General features: G+C 43.6%; 1 protein-coding gene across 3 annotated transcripts in view; it reads right to left on the bottom strand.

Annotated features, from left to right (window-relative positions):
- Positions 1 to 21,947, bottom strand: part of LOC140729184 (corticotropin-releasing factor receptor 2) — a 233,146-nt gene that overhangs the window by 67,612 nt on the left and 143,587 nt on the right. For all 3 annotated transcript variants that reach the window (XM_073048666.1, XM_073048673.1, XM_073048683.1), the window contains one exon: positions 6,925 to 7,010. In XM_073048666.1, the coding sequence (XP_072904767.1) occupies positions 6,925 to 7,010 (86 nt within the window). The remainder of the gene's footprint in view (positions 1 to 6,924; positions 7,011 to 21,947) is intronic.

Here is a 21,947-nt window from a genome sequence, read left to right as displayed (position 1 = left end):
CTTGTACATGCTGACAGAACAGTCCTGGTTGTTGGGTGACAAGCCATTAAGTTGGAATGTGAACAAGAAATAGATTATTATTGAGAAGAGGAAACTCTTTGAGTAGAGATTCCATTCCATAACCACTTTCAATAATATCTCCTAGGTCTAAGTATGCTTCAACACTGGACTCTGCTTGGAGTTGTAACATTTGGTCAGAAGAGATAACAGAAAAAGTTTGTGGAGAATGGGATTACCCTGTGAGTTGACACAGACTAAAAAGGCAAAGATACAAAATCTGTCATCCTGCTCTCTGCAAAGCATTGTCTCATTGAATCCAATGGCATTGCACTTTTAGAAAGACTCCAATCCTTTGAGTAATCATTGTCAATAACCTCCAACTAATTAATGCTTCATTCATATGACCTTGACAGATACAGCAGACATAAATTTATTCTGGCACAGTAGGAATACGTTGACCTTATCACAATGAAGATATTCATATTTAGCTGATAATTAGGAAGGTATTATTGGCTTTTATTGCAAGAAGGTCTGAATAGAAGAGTAGAAAAATGTAAAATGTCTTGATCCGAATATCCAGGAGTTAATGAAACTATACAGGTCTGGCCTCTGATCTGGTTATCATACTTAAGGAAAACATACATTAAAGCAAGGGAGTGCAACAACTATTTATTTTGAGTTACTGGGTTGGAAGATGGTTGAGCATACACGCACTTAATTCTTATATATAATTCAAGTCTGGCCTCCTAGCTGAGATTAAAAACTCAATGTTTTATTTTTCCCCAATCTGTATCATTATAATGAAAACTCTATTTCCAATAGTTAATGAAATCTAAAATTGTATGGCAATGGTTATCATTAATCCTGCCTTTCAGTGATGTTACATGTTCTGACCTGTGCACTGGTTTTGGTAAGAATGAAGATTTATCATGAAATTTAACTTGCTGACATACTGACACAGGATGCTAAATGCTAGAATCTGATGCAAATAAAAAGAGCTGCTGGAGGAATTTGATGGGTCAAGCAGTATGTTTAGTGGGAAAGGGACAGTCGACATTTCCAAAGTGAAAATCATTTCCAAATTGAAATCCATCTGCCACTTCTCAGCCAAGCTCTGCATCCTATCAATGTCCTTTATAACATATGACAACCTTTCACACCATCCACAGCACCACCAAACTTCATGTCAGATGCAAGCCTACTAACCCCCCCTTCCACTTTTCCAACCAAATCATTTATAAAGATCATAAGAACAGTGGTCCCTGAACAAATCCTTCCACTGGTTACTGACCTCTAGGCAGAATATGCTCAATCTAGTACCACCCTCTGCCTTGTGTGGGAAAACCAATTCTGAACCTTCTTAGCCAAGTTTTCCCAGATGCCTTGCTTCCTCACTTTTGGAATAAGCCTACCATGGGAACCTATCACAGTCTCTTGTAACATACAACATTTTACCCTATCCACTACACCACCAACCTTCATGTCAGCTGAAAACTTATTAAATCACCCTTCCACTTTTTCGTCTAAGTCATTTATAAAAATCAAAAAGAAAAAGGGCATTACTTAAATCAATATATACCATATCCACTAATCTACCTTCAATTTGTTTTGTCAGTACCTCCAGGAATTTATTCAGGCTCATGAAATATGACCTACCTATGCTAACTATTTAAATCAGACTATGCTTCTCAAAATGCTTATATATCCTTTCTAAGAATCCTCTCCAATAGTTTTCCCACCACTGACAATAAGACTCACTGATCTATAATTCCCAGGATGATGCCTTTTACCTTTCTTGAACAAATTAATAACGTTTGCCGGCCTCTGAATATTCTGGTACTACTCCTGTGGCCAGTGAAGACACAAAGGTTATTGGCAAAGGCACATCACTGCCCTCACTTCCTGTAGTAACCTAGGGTATATCCCATCTGGCCCCAGGGACTTCTCTATCCTAATGTTTTCAAATGTTCGAGCATATCTTTTTTAATGTTGACATGTTCCAGCATATCAGCCCTTTTTTTAAACATTCATCAACCTCCCTCTCGCTGGTGAATACTGAAGTCTACACTCTAGTCGTCCTCCTGTTATTTATGTATGTGTAGAATGCCTTCGGGTTTTCCTTCTAGCTTTACTAATTCCATTCTTAACCCCCTTCCTCACTACTTTGTACTCTCTAAAGTAGGGGTTCCTGACCTTTTTTATCCCATCGACCAATACCTTTAAGCAAGGGGTCTGTTGACCCCAGGTTGGAAACCCCTGCTAGAGGTCGGTCTGATCCTTGCTTCCTCTTGACGGGATGTTTCAAATCCCTTGTCAACCATGATTCCATCACCCTACTATCCTTTCCCTGCCTCGATGGGACAAACCTACACAGAACCTCATTCAAGTGCTCCCTAAACAACCTCCACATTAGCATTATGCATTTCCCTGAGTACATCTGTTCACAATTTACACTCCCAAATTCCTGCCTAATAGTGTCAAAAATTGCCCTCTTCCAATTTAATGTTTTCCCATACTATGCTGCTCCAAGGCTGGGTGATTGAGTTGTGGTCAACATCACTGAAATACTCACCCACTGAGGTTTGCCCACTGACCAAATTCATTGCCTAGGCTTTTCTTCTAATCAGCCTGGTTACATATTGTGTCATGAATCCTTTGTGGACACATCTAACAAATTCTGCCCTATCTAAATCTTTTGCACTAACAAAGTGCCGATCACTATTAGGGAAGTTGAAGTCACCCATGATAACTTGGGTAACACAATCCTGTTAATTTTGCACCTTTCTAGAATCTGCCACCTTATCTCCTCCTCATCATCTCTGTTGCTCTTGGGTCTCTGTAGAATATACACTACAGAGTGATTGGTCTCTTCCTGTTTCTGACTTACACCCACACTGACTCAGTAGGCAATCCCCTTTCTGCAGTAGTGATACTATCCCTGAGTAGCAATCCCACTGCCAAACCTCTTTTACCACCCTCTCTGTTCCTTCTAAAACATCTAAACCCCTTTCTTCTCCTCTTTTCCCAGTTTTCTTCCTTTTGCTCCCTGTAAAGGACTACTCCCTGTAATTCTTTCCTTTTGCCCAGTCTCCCCCTGGTGGTTTTCCTATATCTCTCCTGTGCAAAACACCATTTTTTCCCCCTCTCTTTTCCAGGTCAGATCAACAGTAGTGAAATTAATGTTCTTAGTCCAGTTGTTTAAGGACAGAGTGCTGAAAAGAAAGTTACACTTTCTACTATATACAGTGGATCGGGCCATCGGTTAATCAGGGCAGTCTTTTATTTGGGACAAACCTTAAAGAACGAAAACTAATTGAGAAAATAGCTGGGAATCCCTTTATTTATTTAGGACAGTATGCTGTTTAATTGGGGCAGGAAACTATTGCCAAACAGATTCTAGCTAGCATCAATCGCACACACTTGTTCGGTCATTGAACACTATACCCATGTTCAGAGCAAACAGTTTTAAAATGACATGTAATGCATGTGTTTCTATTCAAAAAGCAGTGATTTTTATCACTGATAGTTGGCGGCAAAGAATTTGAAGGTAACAACAACAATATTGAATGTTACAATGAAAATGAAGATTTGGAGGGTGCAATCTTCGAAAGCATTGGATGAAGGCAGTCCATTATCTGTACTAAGTGCTTGTGCAGATTTTGCTCACTTACAGTCAAAGGAACACAGCAGTGTTCACTGGATGAATTCCTCCGTTCATAAATATTAAGAACTAATACACAGATTTATAGTACTGTAGCAGTATTGGTAGCATTCTAAATTGTTCTACATTTTATTTAAATTCAGAATTTTTTACTTAGTTAAAGAATGGTTTACCTTTTTATGCCTTTTTAACTATTTCCATGAAACATCTGCTAACTGGGGTATCCTCTTAATTTGGACAAAATGTAAAGGTCCTGGTGTGTCCCAATTTAACTGGAATCCACTGTATTTGCTTGCATATAGCTGAGCAGGTGGATAAAGTACAATTTTGCATCCTATTTTAAAACAAAAAAAACCTCTTAACAGTAAAATATTGCAGAGATATGTCTGGAGTTAATCTTGAATACTAGGACCAGAGGCATGGAGCCTTACACCATGGAAACAGGCTCTGCAGTTCATTGAGTCGGTGCTGACCACACCTTCTCTAAGCCCACCATGTTCTCCTCAATCCCCATCAACTTTCACTGCATTTTACCACTCACCCACAAACTAGGAGCAATTTACAGTGACCAGCCAAACTATCATGCACAGATATTTTTGGAATGTGGGAGGAAACTAGGCACCAAGTTGTGTGTCATTGTCCTGTTCCATGATACTATAATTCTACTGACAACTCAGAAATAAGTTTACACTAATTAAACCTGTAGAGATAAGAATGACAAAGCAGCACATAAAAATTGAAATGCTGCAGGCTAATACATGGCAAAATTGCCTACTCTGATATAATACACGATGAAATCTAATGGAACATGACAACACAACCAAGAACAATGTTAGTGGGCAAAATAATAATCTGATGATCAATCTATCTTGACAGTACTTGTCTAGTAAGGTATCAATGGAACTCATTACAACTGTATCAACATCAAGTTACAATATGATAGCACTAATGAAAGAACTGCATTCCTTTTAACTTCAACATAAGCATCTTAGAAGCAGTGACGCCACCCATTACGTAGTTCGCCCTGAGAGCAAAAAATTCTGAGATTCTAGCAGGGAATCAGAACAGCTGATGATATGTCTTATCAGTATCATAAAGAGCATGAAAAATTCATTAGTACAGTAAAGAAAGAAATTCATCAGTATAAACTGGCATTTCATTATGGAGAAGAAACAATATGTAGGATAAATGCATACTATTTGTATTGGGAAATGGTTGAAAGCAGTATATCACCAAGTTTTGTCCAACTGTTTACTAGTGAACAATTTTAATGACCATTATAACTTACACACTCAGTACCTAGAATCATTTTGGTCACTTGTTTCTTAAGGAAAGTTTTAACATTTTTCCCACAGTTCTTGATTGAATTTGCATTATTTAGATGAATGCTGAAAGATACCACAAGGAGCATCATTTTCTGCCATGAGAAACTGCCACTAAACTTTGTCTTCTGCTGTTAAGATTTTCTAGTATCTAGTTGCCTATAATTACATACTCTGCTCAGGTATTGTCACCTTGAAATAAATTAATGAGCTCCTATTCTTTTGAAGTCCGTAAGACCAAATTTTTTTCCTTTCATAGATGAAGTAAAATACGTCAATCATTCAAAAACTATCAGTAGTATCTCAATAATCAACCATGTCCAAAAGTAATATCCTGTGATAAATAGTAATGCTTTCTTGGCTAACATCCTACTAAGACTAAACTGAAGTGGGCATGGAAGTTGTTTCAGTTAAACAAAGAAAAAATGATCTTATAATGCCACTGCTAGAAGGTTGGCAGCGATATGAGTATGACATGTTATTTCAACTTAATTCATGGCATGTCTAGCTTGTTTCAACAAAAACCATTTCAGGTAAGTGTAGGCTTATTCTACTTCTGTGAGTCTAAGATAACATATTTGGGAAGATGAGGGCTGAGGTGGTAATGGTCAAATGAACAAAAGTAACTGAGGGTTCTGAAGATGGTTGCTGTTGGGGGAGGTGAGTGCAAGGGTGCTGGTGGGTTTGGAGACTAAGGCTTCCAAAGCCTACCAGCATTTTTAAGGGGAAATTAGAGTGCAAATGGTCAAGAGGTTTGGGGTGCTAGTCTACGTGAATTGGGGGAGGGTGATGTTAAAGTGGGAGAAGATAGCACAGAGGTGTGATGTTAGTAAGAGACTTGTCTGTGCCTTTGCTACAGGAATAGTTCTCCTGGGACTAGCTGATTGTGGGCGAACTACTTTAATCAAGTTCCCCATGTAGGAACAGTGTTACAAAGTAATATGAAAAAAAAAACTGAAAGAGTTCTTATCACAACTTAATTTGAAAAAGGAAATTGAGTCTCAATTGCACAAACACTAAAAAATAAAACAATGCAATTGCATTTCTAAGAAATGTTTCTCTATGTTTGCAGTAGCTAAGATTTCTATATTAATTCTAAATCTAATAAAGTAACTAAGTGAGATGAGTTACAATAATAAGTCTTCAGATTGACTATTGGCATTTCCAGAATGGCAGAGTTTGAATTAAATGAGCTTAAGTGAGTCTAGTTGATGACTTTTCAGCGTTCATGTGAATGCTGTTTTGACGGGTTCTCAGAAACTAAACTTTCTCACGAGAGGTTACACATGGAGATCTGCTAGTACCCTTCTTTGAGTTGTCCAGAAGGTTGAATCCTCTATCTAGAAGGAATTAGACAGTCAGATGATCAAGAATAGAAGGTCACATTCAGGGAATCTACAACTAATGTTCTCAGTATTATTTATTTAGCTAGTTAGTTTTGCATTTGCACAGTTTGTCTTCTTTTGCACATTGATTGTTTGTCAGTCTTTAATTTTGTGCAGTTTTTCATTAGTTCTATTGTATTTCTCATTTCTACTGTGAATGCCTGCAAGAAAATGAATCTCAAGGTAGTATATAGTGATATACTGCATAGGTACTTTGATAGTACATTTACTTTGACTTTGATTTTGAGGTGGATCATGGTGAAGGGGTCATGATGATAGCTTGGGAGAGCAGGCTGCAATGACTAAAATTAAGAGGATGAAATTTGTTTGCAGCATGGAGTGTGTGAGATGTTGGATCTGATACTCCTTCATCTCAAGCCTTCAGCACTGAGCAGGAAAGGGAAGAATTGAGAACCAAAGTTCTCACCTAGGCCACAATTGTTGGTTCATGGCCTTAAAATGATAAGTGGGATTTGTCCCTTTAAATATACAAAACTGATCCCTGTGAAAGTTACTGCTACAATTCATAATTTTAAAAATTGCACACAAGACTAACTTGTTCCATCAAGATGGGTTCACAGTGGGAGTAATTGATTCTAGACGCCCAAGTTCCATTTCCAGTGCATTCTCTGTACACATTTCCTGCAAGAGAAAGCAAAACAAAAAAATTGATTGGTCAGGTCTTAAACGTGAAATTTGTGTTAATAAATTTACTGCAAGACACACAATGTTCATTATAATGGTCAAATCATAGATGCATGGGAAATTGCAATATAGGAGGAGTCTTTTCTACCATTATGTCTATGACAAACAATAATGTGCTACATGGCCTAATCTCACCTTACAGCACCAGCTCTGCAGCCCCACTTGTCCTGGCTCTTCAAGTGCAAATCCAGAAATGTTTTAATTGTAATGCAGGTTATCAAGCAGCAAGTTCCACACACCTGCCACATCTGGGTGAAAAAAATACCCTCACTTCACCTTTAATCATTCTGTTAATTATCTTAAATCTATGTATCCTGGTCTCTCTAACAGAAATACAGTGCCTTTCCTCTTTGCTTGTTCTAGGCCATTCTTCAATATTTTCTTCAGCCTCCTGTGTTCTAAAAAAACAACCCTGGAACCCCTAAACTTTCTACATTGTTGCAGACATGGCAATAACCATAAATTTCTCCTACAACCACTTCAGTACAAATACAACCTTCTTGTAATGTGTCCCAGTGCATCTTGCACTCTGAGCTACTCCATCTCTGTATTCTATGGACAGAGCCATGATTACCTTCATCATCTCTCTCTTGACTGGGTGAGCTCCGACATGGACTGCCACTAAATGGGGCAATTAAATCAGCATCTGCAATAATTATGAGGAATTCACAACTGAGATGTACCAGGTTTTTAACCACCTGGGAAGTGGAAGGAGGAAGGTGGATTGGATATTTCAGCTGTGTCAAGGTTCATGCTTGGTGGTGGATTACACCATGGAATTCAGGACCCTAGCAGTGGAGCATGGCTGGAATACTGAAGTAATAGTAGCCCATTACTAAGACAGCCTCTTAGAGTGCTTAAAAACCGAGCTGTCTACCTGGGAGATGCCCAGACGCCTCAAAAGTCTCATGACTTTGGTCCAACAAATTAACAAGCGTCTTAGTGATTGACTCTCCCGATCATCAGCCCAAACCCCAGTTCCATTCCCAGAACCATTTCAAGCTACAGAACCCTCATCATCAATACCATCAGAACCCCTGCATGTAGGGAGGCCTCTCTTAACTACCACCCACCCCCAGAGTGAGTGCTGGTGGTGAAACAGCTTGTGTGCTTACTGCGTCCGGGAAAATGGCACCACCAGTGAGAGGGGAGGGCCTTCTGTCTGGTTAGCTTGCCCCCCCCCAAGATTCTCGATCCAGCAACATAGCCCAATCAACTCTCTGTACTCTTCCACACCCGGACGGATCTGCACACATAGCAGACTCTGGTAGATTCCGGCACGACAGGCAATTTTCTGGACTAGACTTTGTGTGTGCAGCTTGCCAAGCCTATCTCTTACCCCTTCAGCATCTTGGCCATTGATGGTCGGGTGAGGTCTGAGACGGTCAAAGCGCACACACGGCCTGTGTACATGAGCACTGGAGAGCACCAGGAGTCCAATCAATTCCTCCTTATCAACTCACCCAACACTCCTCTCATCTTGGGTTACCCCTGGCTCTACACTCACACCTGGTCATCAGGTTCACTGCCAAAATGGAGACCAACCTGCAAGACCACCTGCCTGCAAACCCAACTGACTTCATACCATAAATGCATGGGGATGGACAAAACTCTCGACCTCAGGAGTACCACAACTTGGCCATTGCCTTCAGCACAATGAAAGGCAGTACCCTGCCACCTCATAGACCACAAGACTGCGTGATTCACCTTCCCTTTGGCACCACCCCTCACTGAGGTCATCAGTTCTCCCTCTCACTGCCTGAGACCCAAGCCATGAATGACTGCATCACTGAGATGCTACAGCACAGATTCATTCACCCATCCCAGTCTCCAGTCGGTGCAGGATTGTTCTTTGTCAAAAAGACAGATGGGGGTCTTCATCCCTGCATTGACTACCATGGACTCAACAAAATCACCATTAAATACCACTACCCTCTCTATGATGGATAGCACACTCAAAGCACTCTGTGGGATCCAGATCTTCAGATCTTCATCTATGGAGCATGTACAACCTGATCCACATCCGCCAGGGAGATGAATGGAAGACAGCATCCTTGACATCCACCAGCCACTACAAACACATGGTCAACACGAGTGAATCTGCAGATGCTGGAAATAAAAAAAAACAAAAACACAAAATGCTGGCAGAACTCAGCAGGCCAGACAGCATCTATGGGAGGAGATAGTGATGACGTTTCGGGCCAAAACCCTTCATCAGGAGTGAAGTAACATGGGATGTTCGAGGGGGGATAAGAAATGGGGGGAGGGATGAAGTAGAGAGCTGGGAAGTGATAGGCTGGAGGGAAATGGGCTAGGGGAAAGGTGGAAAATTATGGGAAATAAAAGAGAAAGAAAGGTAGGGCTGGGGGGAGATTACAGTGAGAGGGGGAAAAAGAGAGAGAAAGAGAACCAGACTAAAATTATAAATAGGGATGGGGTAAGGTGGGGGGCAGGGGTATCAACGGAGGTCTGTGAGTTGAATGTTCATGCCGGCAGGTAGGAGGCTACCTAGGCGGGAGATAAGGTATTGCTCCATCGACCTGCGTGTGGCCTCATCTTGACGGTAGAGGAGGCCATGGACAGACATGTTGGAGTGGGAGTGGTCTGTGGAATTGAAGTGTGTGGCCACAGGGAGATCCCGCCACTGCTGGAGGACCGAGCACCGGTGTTCGGCGAAACGGTCTCCCAGTCTGCGGCGGGTCTCCCCAATGTATAAATGGCCACATCGGGAGCACCGGATACAGTATATCACCCCAGTTGACTCGCAGGTGAAGTGGTGCCTCACCTGAAAGGACTGTCTGGGGCCTGGGATGGTGGTGAGGGAAGAAGTGTAGGGGCAGGTGTAGCACTTCTTCCATTTGCAGGGATAAGTGCCCGGAGGGAGGTCGGTGGGGAGGGATGGGGGATGGGGGGGGGGATGAATGGACAAGGGAGTCACGTAGGGAGCGATCCCTGCGGAAAGCCGAGAGAGAGGGGGAGGGGAAGATGTGGCTGGTGGTGGGATCACGTAGGAGGTGGCGGAAATTACGGAGGATTATACGTTGGATCTGTAGGCTGGTAGGGTGATAGGTGAAGACCAGGGGGACTCTATCCCTGATGGGCTGGCGGGTGGGGGGATGGGGTGAGGGCAGAGGTGCGTGAAATACGGGAGACACGATGGAGGGCAGAGTTGATAGTGGACGAAGGGAAGCCCCTTTCTTTAAAAAAGGAAGACATCTCCTTTGTCCTAGAATGAAAGGCCTCATCCTGAGAGCAGATGTGGCGGAGGCAGAGGAATTGAGAGAAAGGGATAGCATTTTTGCAGGAGACTAGGTGGGAGGAGGAATAGTCTAGGTAGCTGTGGGAGTTAGTAGGTTTGTAGTAGACATCGGTGGATAGGCTGTCTCCAGAGATAGAAACAGAATGATCTAGAATGGGGAGGGAGGTGTCAGAAATAGACCAGGTGAATTTGAGGGCGGGTTGAAAGTTGGAGGCGAAGTTAATGAAGTCGACGAGCTCAGCATGTGTGCAGAAAGCAGTGCTGATGCAGTTGTCGATATAACGCAAGAAAAGAGGAGGACAGATACCGGTGTAGGCTTGGAGCATAGATTGCTCCACATGGCCAACAAAAAGGCAGGCGTAGCTAGGACCCATGCGGGTGCCCATGGGTACACCTTTAGTTTGGAGGAAGTGGGAGGAGCCAAAGGAGAAATTGTTAAGGGTGAGGACTAATTCCGCAAGGCGGAGAAGAGTGGTGGTAAAGGGTGACTGGCTGGGTCTGGAATCCGGGAAGAAACGGAGAGCTTGGAGACCTTCCTGGTGGGGGATAGAGGTATATAGGGGCTGGACATCCATGGTGAAAATAAGGCGGTGGGGGCCAGGGAACTTGAAATCTTTGAAGAGATGTAAAGCATGGGAAGTATCACGGACATAAGTGGGAAGGGATTGAACAAGGGGAGATAAAACAGAGTCGAGATAGGCAGAAATGAGTTCAGTGGGGCAGGAGCAAGCAGAGACAATGGGTCTGCCTGGACAGGCAGTTTTGTGAATCTTAGGTAGGAGGTAGAAACGGGAAGTGGGAACTATAAGTTTGGTGGCTGTGGATGGGAGATCTCCCGAGCTGATGAGATCGGAAATGGTTTGGGAGACAATGGACTGGTGCTCCCTAGTGGGGTCATGGTCCAGGGGTAGATAAGTGAAGGTATCAGCGAGTTGTCGTCGTGCCTCCGCTATGTACAGGTCGGTGCGCCAGATGACAACAACACCCCCCTTATCAGCGGGTTTGATGGTAAGGTTGGGATTGTTGCGGAGGGAATGGAGAGTAGAGCGTTCAAAGGGGGTAAGGTTGGAATTGGAGCAAGGGGTGGTGAAGTCGAGACGGTTAATGTCCCGAAGGCAATTAGAGATGAACAGATCCAGGGTGGGTAGAAGTCCTGGGCGGGGAGTCCATGAGGAGGAGGAGGGTTGGAGACGGGAGAACGGGTCATCGGTGGGGGTGGGAGAGTCCCTACCAAAGAAGTGGGCTCGGAGACGGAGCCGGCGGAAGAAGAGCTCCACGTCCTGGCGCACACAGAACTCACTGAGGTGAGGTCGAAGGGGGACCTTCCCCCTAGCCCATTTCTCTTCAGCCTATCATTTCCCAGCTCTCTACTTCATCCCTCCCCCCACTTCTTATCCCCCCCTCGACCATCCCATGTTACCTCACTCCTGATGAAGGGTTTCAGCCTGAAACGTCGTCACTACCTCCTCCCATAGATGCTGTCTGGCCTGCTGAGTTCTGCCAGCATTTTGTGTTTTTGTTTTTACAAATACATGGTGATGCCTTTTGAACTTTCCAACAATCCAGCCATTTTCCAAACCTTCATCAACTTGATCAGCTGACAGATGCCACACAGGTATGTGTCATCTACCTCAACAACATCCTCATCTTCTCCAAGGACCCTCAAGAACAGGTCTGTCAAGTCCGTTCAGTCCTTCATTATCTCCTCGAAAACCAACTGTACTGCAAGTTAGAGAAATGACAGTTCCATGCCCTAGTCATCTCTTTCCTATGTTTGCCCTCTTGTCCCAAGGCATAATAATGGATGCAGACAAAGTGTACAGCATCATTGAATGGCCCCACCACATTCTTTCAAACAGTTACAGCCCTTCTTGGGCTTCTCCAACTTCTACCACCATTTCATCAGGAACAACAGTCAAATTACTACAGCTCTCTCCTCCCTTACCAAATTATCTGCCTCATGGATAATCTGGTCTTCTGCCACAAGTTCAAGAGATACTTCATGACTGCTCTCATTCTCCATTATCTGAACCCCACCAGACCTCTCATGGTAGAGTTGTGCACTGGGGCCATCCTCCTCCTGTGAGGACCGGATGGGAAGACACACCCTTGTGCCTTCTTCTCATCAACTTCCCCAAAGCAGTCCACTTCATTAACCTCCCCAAACATGTCAGCCACTGATGCACCATCAATAACTCTCGGAGAGGTGAGGCGAGATATAGGCTTTAATTGGCTGGAAGAAAGAACAAGCAGCAATTGACCACCACACTACATCCTGGTGACTGAGGCCGGGGCTGTGTCTCCAATCGCCTTTATACCGGGGTCAGTGGGAGGAGCCACAGGAGCAGTCAGTGGGGGGGCGTGTCCAGACAGGTATATGTAGATCACCACAGCCACTGAATCAGTGGACCTAGTTCTCCAACATATAATCCACCTCCACTGTTTCTCTCAGGACATTGTTTTCGGCTGAGGCCCACAATTCTTCTCCCGCTTCTGGTGAGCCTTCTGCTTCCTCCTCTGCCCCTCAGTGAGTTTGTCCTCTGGCTGTCATCTGCCAATCAATGGTCAATCAGAAAGAGCCAGTCAGCAAGAGAAGTTTCTGTGATGTTTCGCTGCCTCTAAACCTTCAACATGGAAGAAGTATCTGCTCTGTGCTGAACTGTCCCACAATCTACACACCTCCTCTGCCACAGGTATGTCACCCTTTGAAGTGCTCTATGCCCCTGTTGCTCTCCGTGGAGAAGTCAACGATGAAAGTCCTGTCTGCTGGGACCCTGGTTTCCCAATGCTTGAAAACTTGAAAGAAGACATGGAGCTACCAATTGCATCTACTGCGGCCAGGTTAACTGCTGTCGGTGTCCACCCAAAGTAGTCCCACCTGAGGACTATGTCTGGCTGTCCATCCAAGATCTGCCACTGCACATCAACTCCTACAACCTCTTGCTCTGTTTAATTGGTTCCTTTAAGATTACCCATCACATCAACCCAGTCGTTAACCATCTCCATTTGCCACTGTCCCTCAGGATCACACCGACCAAGGAGGTGCAATATGCTTCACGGTCATATTAAATGGTGTGACCCCTGGAATGTGCATGCCCTCAGATCCTTTTGTTCCCCGGATCTGGAGTACTTTGTGCTGCTGTGTAGACCTTTCTGGCTGCCTAGGGAGTTCACGGCTGTTATTATCACAGCTGTGTACATTCTGCTTCAGGCTGATACTGACCTGGCTCTCATGGAACCATCAGCACCCTGGAGACTGTACACCCAGAGGCTGCCTTCATCGTCGCTGGAGATTTTAATAAAGTGTTGCTGTCTAAAGTCTCTTCTAAGTTTTGTCAACACATTCAGGTGAGCACAAGAGGAGATAGTATAGTCGATCGCTGTTACTCTCCCTTCCGCAACACTTACAAAGCTCGTCTACGTCTGCCGTTTGGGAAGTCGGATCACTCCTCCATCATGCTTCTGCCCAATGTACAGGCAGAAGCTGAAGCAAGAAGCGGCCATAGTCAAAATCGTCCATTGTTGGTCCAACCAAGACTGCATTGTTAACATCAACTGGAATGTCTTCCATGATGAAGATGTCTCTGAGTTCATGGAAAGGGTCACAAGCTTGATCCAGAAGCTCATCGAGGATGTTGTCCCCCTAAGATCGGTCAGCGTCTATCCGAACCAGAAACCCTGTATCAACAGTTCCGTGCGAGTATCACTAACCACTCGAGACAGCTTGCATTACCGGTAACCAACAGGAACTCAAGAAATGCAGCTACAATCTATGCAGTCATCAAGGCAGTGGAACAACAACACCGGGACAAGATCCAGACACAACTCTCCACTAACAACACAAACAGCTTATGGTAAGGACTGCACACCATCACAGACTTTAAAGCTAAATGCAGTGGTGCTGCCAACATCACTGCCTCTCTCCCAAATGAGCTAAATCTTTTTTACGCTCGATTCGATGTCACCAACACTGAACCCCTGACGAGAGCTGCTGAAGCAACCTGCGCCTTGGTCATCTCTGAGGCTAAAATAGGCAGGTGTTTCCAACAAGTTCACAGTCACAGGGCTGTGGGACCAGACGGCATTATAGGGTGGGTACTTAGGATGTGCGCAGCATAACTGGCAGGTGTGTTTACAGACATTTTTAATCTCTTCCTTTCCCAGTGTAGAGTGCCCTCCTGCTTCAAAAAATCCACCATTGTCCCTGTATCTAAAAAAACCAAGGTAACATGTCTGAATGACTGGTGTCCTGTCGCACTCACCTCAATAATAAGCAAATGCTTTGAGAGGCTGGTCAAGGACTACATCTGCAGCACGCTATCACCCACACTGGACCCCCTGCAATTCACCTACCGACACAACCGATTGACAGATGACGCAATGGCTACAGCTCTACATACCGTGCTTACACACCTGGAGAAGAGGGATGCTTATGTGAGAATGCTGTTCTTGGACTACAGTTCAGCATTCAACACCATAATTCCCTCCAGGCTTGACAAGAAGCTCAGACAATAAGCCTTTACCCTGCCTTCTGCGGCTGGATCCTAGACTTCCTGTCAGATCACCGGCAGGTGATAAAAGTGGGCTCCCTTACCTCTGTCCCTCTGACCCACAACACAAAAGCCCCTAAGGGCAGTTTACTAAGTCCCCTCCTGTAATCCCTGTATATCCATGACTGAGTTGCCAGCCACAGCTCCAATCTGCTTATTAAATTTACTGACAATACTACATTGATTGGCCTTATTTCAAATAATAATGAGGCAGCCTACAGAGAGGAAGTCATCATCCTACACAGTGGTGTCAAGAGAACAACCTCTCCCTCAATGTTGCAAAATCAAAGGAGCTGTTTGTGGATTACAGCAGGATTGGAGACAGGCTCACCCCTATTGACATCAATGGATCTGGGGTTGAGAGGGTGAACATTAAGTTCCTCGGCTTACACGTGACCAAGAATCTCACGCGGTCTGTACATACCGGCTGTGTGGTGAAGAAAGCACAAAAGCACCTCTTTCACCTCAGACAGTTGAAGAAGTTTGGCATGAGTCCCCAAATCTTAAGGACTTTCTACGGGGGGGGGGGGACAATTGAGAGCATCCTGACTGGCTGCATCACTGCCTGGTATAGGAACTGTAATTCCCTCAATCGTAGGACTCTGCAGAGAGTGGTGCAGACAGTCCAGCGCATCTGTAGATGTGAACTTTCCATGATTCAAGGCATTTACAGTGACAGGTGCGTAAAAAGGGCCCGAAGGATTTTTGGGAACCCAAGTCAGCCCAACTGCAAAACTGTTCCAGCTGCTATCATCTGGGAAAATTTACTGCAGCCCTAAAGCCAGGACCAACAGGCTCTGGGACAGCTTCTTCCACCAGGCCATCAGACTGAACTATTCACACTGATGCAATTGTACTTCTATGTTACGTTGACTGTCCTGTTGTACATACTATTTTTTTAACAAATTACTATAATTTGCACATTGCACATTTAGACAGAGACAGAACATAAAGATTTTTACTCCTCATGTATGTGAAGGATGTAAGACAAAGTCAATTCAATTCGGTTCCCATGACCTGCCTCAAGTGTATTGTCCATGGACCACTCAACTCACCTGAGCCTGTACCTTCAGAAACAAGGATGGTGGAAAATGGTCCAATATAAATGGCTCTCTGATTGGTGGATTCACATCATTATGGATGGCCTGTGCAGTACCTGGGCAAGTGGCAAGAAAGGTTGTGGGTGCTGTCTAGTTTTATCTTGGTTCCATTGCTCATCAAGGTGTTCAATTAGACTCATCCAGATCATCCTGGGCCATCGGGTGCTAGATGTAGGAAGGGGGCCTGCACAGGTAGGCACCTCCTAGTCTTCCCCCCAGCTAACAGAAGTCACCTGTCACTCCCATCACCAGCAAAATATTTAAACCCAGCTCTCATCCATAGTCCTTTGTTCCCCCAAACAACCAGCCTGTCCCAGTTGCTCCTAGTCTTCAGTTACTTATTTCCTTGTGGCCCCTTGTGGCTTATTATTTTCCAGTATGTTATTAAAGTGATTGCTCACCACTAGATCACCTCCACTGTTCTGCATTCGGGTCAACCCTCCTCTACATTTCCTGACATTATTCTCATTGTCAACCATGCAGACAATTTTGCAACGTCTGCAAATGTTTTCATGTGGCCCCTATATTTCAATCTTAACTCATTAAAACATGAAAAATGACCGATGAGGAAATTTGCTGTGTTGAAAAACTTCATAGAGATGCCTTTCTTGTCACAAAAGTGCCTTCAACCATTAACCTTTGCTTCTTGCCACTTAGCCAATTTTTGATCCAAGTGTCACTCTTGGAACCCATGTGTCTTTACAGTTTTCAATAAACCATTATATGAGACCTTGTAGGTTCATAGAGAGATGCAATACATAAACAGATACTTTGGCACCAAGTCCATGCAACCATCAGCCATCCATTTATGTTAATCCAATGTTAATCCCATTTTATTTAATCACCCCAAATTCTACCACTTACTTACGCACTAAGGTCAAAGCACAGTAGAAATTATGCAGCTAACCCATGTATTTTTGGGACGTGGGAGGAGACCACAGCATGCAGATTAACCACATGGAGCCTGTGGTAGGATGAGCAAGCTGCACCCAGACAACACCCAAGGTCAGTATTGAACCCTTTTCTCTAACATCGTGAGGCAGGAGCTCTTTAACTGTGTCACTGTGTCACCGTCAGGAAAGCAATCCACATGATCATAGGGAGAACATGCAAACTCCCCAGTGACAGCACCCTGAAGCTAGGGCTGAATCCAGATCTTTGGCATTGTGTGGCAGCGGCTCTATAACCTGTGTCACTGTCTATTTACTGAAATTGTGTACTATGCATGAAATGCACTTGCATTATTCACCCCTCCTTGCTACTGGCTGAAACAATTCAATCAAACTAGTCAAACAAGACTTTTCTTCAACAAATCCATGCTGACAGTTCCTGATTAATTTATACCTTTCTAAATGAGGGGTTATATTGTTTCTTTGAATTAATTCCAAATATTTGCATGGCATTAATGTTAAACTAAATGACCTATAATTACTCGGTTTATCTCTTCATTCCTTTTATACAAAATTAGTAGTTTTCCAATCCTCTGACATCACCCTAGAGACAAGAAAAAAATGAAGGATGATGTCAGAGCTTCAGCAATTTCCACACACTCTTTTAACAGCCTGTGAAACATTTCATCCAAGGCAGTAAATTTTCCCTCTTCTAATGATAACAAACCCTAATACATTCTCTTTACTGTGTTTACCCCATCCAATATTTCAAATACATTTTTCCAAACTACAGTGTCAGTCTTCTATTAATAAACTCACTACTGCACATAGGCTGGCTTTCTGATCCACAGGTGCTCTTTTCTTTCCTTAGTTATTCTTTTGGCTGTACATAACAAAAGCATCTGCAGACACCCTTCAAATTTAGTCAACTACTGCCCTGAAATATGCTTGCACATTTGCTCTTCAATCTGCTTTGTGCCGTTTGGAGGTCTAGATTACATTCCCAACAGTGTGATTGCCCATCCTTTTTCCTTCAGTGAACTCCTTATTAAATCATTATTTCAACATTTCATTAGCTATCAAAGCTGTGATTAGCTCTTTAACCAATAACGCCACCTATATTACTTTTTATTCCCAACTTAATCTCATGTCAAAGCCCTATACCTTGTCGTTAAGCAGTCAGTCTCAAGGAGATACCCAGGTAACTCTGTTTGAGGATAAAGTAGCTTTAGTGAATTCAGCCAGAAGTATCCCACTCTGGCTCACTTTAAACATATTACAGTCATGGTTAAAACATCATACTTTCATGTGAATATCAGGTGTTGACTACGTTTCCTGCATTTCGTGCTTACTGGTCAGACTCCTTTTGGCCTGCTGTTTAATTTTGCTCCTTATGAGTCCTTGCTCAGCTTCCTTTCACCTTGCCAAACTGGTTGAACACTTCCTCCATGGTATTATAAAACCTACCAACCAGAATAGTGTTCCTATACTGACTGACATATATCACATTAGACATAAACCGCACCGACCTTCTCCTGAACTATTCCAAATGCCCCAAGATGATAAAACCTTCCTTCCTGCACTAAACCTCTGACCACACATGCATATACACATTCCACCATTGTTTATACTCACAGGCATATGGCACTCGGAGTAATACAGCAACTGCATTATCTACAGATTCCCTTACAGCTTTGAAGTGAAGTCCTGCTTCAGATGTTTCATTAGTCTTTTCCAGCTGTTTGCTGCATCACACCCCTTGATATCAAAATGTCTGTGCCTACTCAGTTACATCCTTGACCCTAGCACAAGGTGAGGGGGGCAACACACTTTCCCGAATCACATAAAAAAATTCCCTAACTACAGAATCTCATACAACTATTCCTCCCTGGACATTTCTCCTCCTTCAGCTGAGTCATCCATGGAGTTGGCTCCAGGAGAAAGATTCTACCCAACTAAGTATTGGTCAGAGAATGAGATTTGATGAACTACCCAGCTCTCTTCTGTCTATCTGCCAGTAACCAAGTCTCTCTCTGCCTCCAATATCTTGAGCCCAAAAGTCATCACTGCCTGACACATGCTATTTGCTAAGAAATCAGGTGGAATACAAGTAAATAAGGTGGAAATGAGGGCTTGCTTTCATTGATTGGGACACAGAATATGGCAGTTGAAATATTACGTTGTAACTTTACAAATTTACTGGTTAAATTTTACTTAGACTATTGTATGCAGTTCTGGTCACCGCATGATGTACTTGACCTAGAGAAAGTGAAGAGGGGATTCAATAGGATGCCCCTCCCCTCTAATCTCCCTCCTGGCACATCCCTGCAATGGCTTAAGTGCTATATCTGCCCATTCCCCTCCACCGTCACCCCCATTCAGGGCCCCAAACATTCCTCCCAGGTGAGGTAACACTTCACCTGTGAATCTGCTGGGTCATCTACTGTGTCCGGTACTTCTGATGGAGCCTCCTCTACGTTGGTCAGACCCGTTGCAAAATGAGAGATTGTTTCATCGAACATCTCCGCTCCATCTGCCAAAAGTGGAGCTTCCTGGGGGCCAAAGATTTTAATTCTGATTCCCATTCCCATTCCAACAGGATGGCCCATGGTCTCTTCTTCTGTCAAGATGAGGCCACCCGCAGGGTGGAGGAGCAACACCTTATATCATTTTCCTTTTCCCGCCATTACAGACATTTACACCACACACTCCATGTGAGGACACCGTGCACCCCTCATACAAACTCTTGTCCCTTCCGCTGTCTGGGAAAAGGCACCGAAGCATTCAGGCTCTCACGACCAGACTATGTAACAGTTTCTTCTCTCAAGCCATCAGACTCCTCAATACTCAGAGTCTGGACTGACACCAACTTACTGCCCTCTACTGTGCCTATTGTCTTGTTTATTATTTATTGTAATGCCTGCACTGTTTTGTGCACTTTATGCAGTCCTGGGTAGGTCTGCAGTTTAGTGTAGTTTTTACGTAGTTCAGTGTAGTTTTTGTATTGTTTCATGTAGCACCATGGTCCTGAAAAATGTTGTCTCATTTCTATTGTGTACTGTACCAGCAGTTAAGGTTGAAATGACAATAAAAAGTGACTTGACTTGATTTGACTTATATTCCATCTGGATAGCCTGCAACCTGATGGCATGAATATTTATTTCTCCTTCCAGTAAAAAATGTTTTCTCTCCTCCTCCACTTTTCTGTCCCCCACTTTGGGCTTTTACCTCTTTTCACCTGCTCATCATTTCCCTCTGGATCCCCTCCTCCTGCCTTTTCTTGTATAAGGTGATCAGACTGAATGGCAGTGCAGGCTCGAAGGGCCAAATGGCCTACTCCTGCACCTATTTTCTATGTTTCTATGTCCCTATAGTCCCCTCTCCTCTCCTACCACTATTTGCACAATCTGTTGTTTATCTCTCTGCACATTGGGTGCCTGGCAGTCTTTTTTAAAATGGGTTCTTTCGGGTTTCTTTCCTTTGTGGCTGCCTGTAAGGAGGCGAAACTCAAGGGTGTATAATGTATACACTGATAATAAATGTACTTTGAACTTTGAGTCCCTCCAGCATTTTGTGTGTGTTGCTTCACAGCGAAGTTGCCTGTTTGGAGGACTTCAGTTCAGGGAGAGGGTGAATAGGCTGAGTTAATTGTCCTTAGTGTGAAGGCAGCAGAGAAACAACCTGATAGAGGTATATGTGGTTATATTAAGCATAGTAAATGGTGCTTTCTCATGATGGGAGCATCAAAATCAGAAAGATATTGGTTTATTATTATTATTATTATTATTATTATTATTACACCTCAACCATCAGGCTCTTGAACCAGAGGGGAAAATTTCATTCAACTTCACTCACCACATATTGAACTGTTTCCACAATCTACGGATTAACTTTCAAGGACTCTTCATCTCACGTTTGACAAAGTGCCACACAAAGCTGCTTACCAAGTTAAGAGTCCATGGTGTTACAGGAAAGTTAGTAACATGATTAATGCATTGGCTGATTGGTAGGAGGCAGCAAGTGGGAATAGAAGAATCCTTTTCAGGTTGGCTGCCAGTGACTAGTGGTGTTCTGCAGGGTTTGCTGTTGGGACCACTTCTTTTTATGCTGTATATTAATGATTTAGATGATGAAATAGATGGTTTTGTTGCCAAGTTTGCAGATGACATGAAGATTGGTGGAGGGCCAGGCAATGTTGAGGATACAGGTAGGATGCAGAAGGACTTAGACAGGTTAGGAGAATGGGCAAGAAAGTGGAAAATTGAATACAATCTTGGAAAACACATGGTCATGCACTTTGGTGGTAGAAATAAATGTGCGGACTATTTTCTAAACGGGGAGAAAATCCAAAAATCTGAGAAGCAAAGGAACTTGTGAATCCTTGTGCAGAACACCCTAAAGGTTATCTTGCAGGTCGAGTCAGTGGTGAGAAAGGCAAATGCCATGTTAGCATTCATTTCAAGAGGACTTGAATACAAGAGCAAGGATGTGTGCTGACGGTTTATAAGGCATTGGTGAGTGAACAGCTTTGGGCCCATCATCTTAGAAAAGATGTGCTGGCATTAGAGTGGGTCCAGAGGAGGTTCACAAGGATGATTCCAGGAATGAAAGGGTTATCACACAAGGAACGTTTGATGTCTCTGGGTCTGTACTTGCTGGAATTCAGAAGGATGAGGGGTGGATCTCATTAAAACCTTTTGAATGTTGAAACGCCTAGACAGAGTAGATGTGGAAAGGATGATTCCCATGGTGGGAGAGTCTAAGACAAGATACCACAGCCTCAGGATAGAAGGGCGCCCTTTCAAAACAGAGATGCGGAGAAATTTCTCTAGCCAGAGGTGGTGAATTTCCAGCTGTGGAGGCCAGGTCATTGGGTGTATTTAAGGCAGAGATTGATAGGTTCTTGATTGGACATGGCATCAAAGGTTACAGGGAGAAGGCCGGGAACTGGGGTTGAGGAGGAGGAAAAAAAGGATCAGCTGTGATTGAATGATGGAGCAGACTTGATGGGCCAGATGGCCTAATTGTGCTCCTATGTCTTATGTTCTCGATATTTATTGCTTATTTAATTATTA

The sequence above is a fragment of the Hemitrygon akajei genome, chromosome 1, assembly GCF_048418815.1.
Source record: "Hemitrygon akajei chromosome 1, sHemAka1.3, whole genome shotgun sequence".
NCBI lineage: Eukaryota > Metazoa > Chordata > Chondrichthyes > Myliobatiformes > Dasyatidae > Hemitrygon > Hemitrygon akajei.
This window is presented reverse-complemented; position numbering and strand designations above follow the sequence as displayed.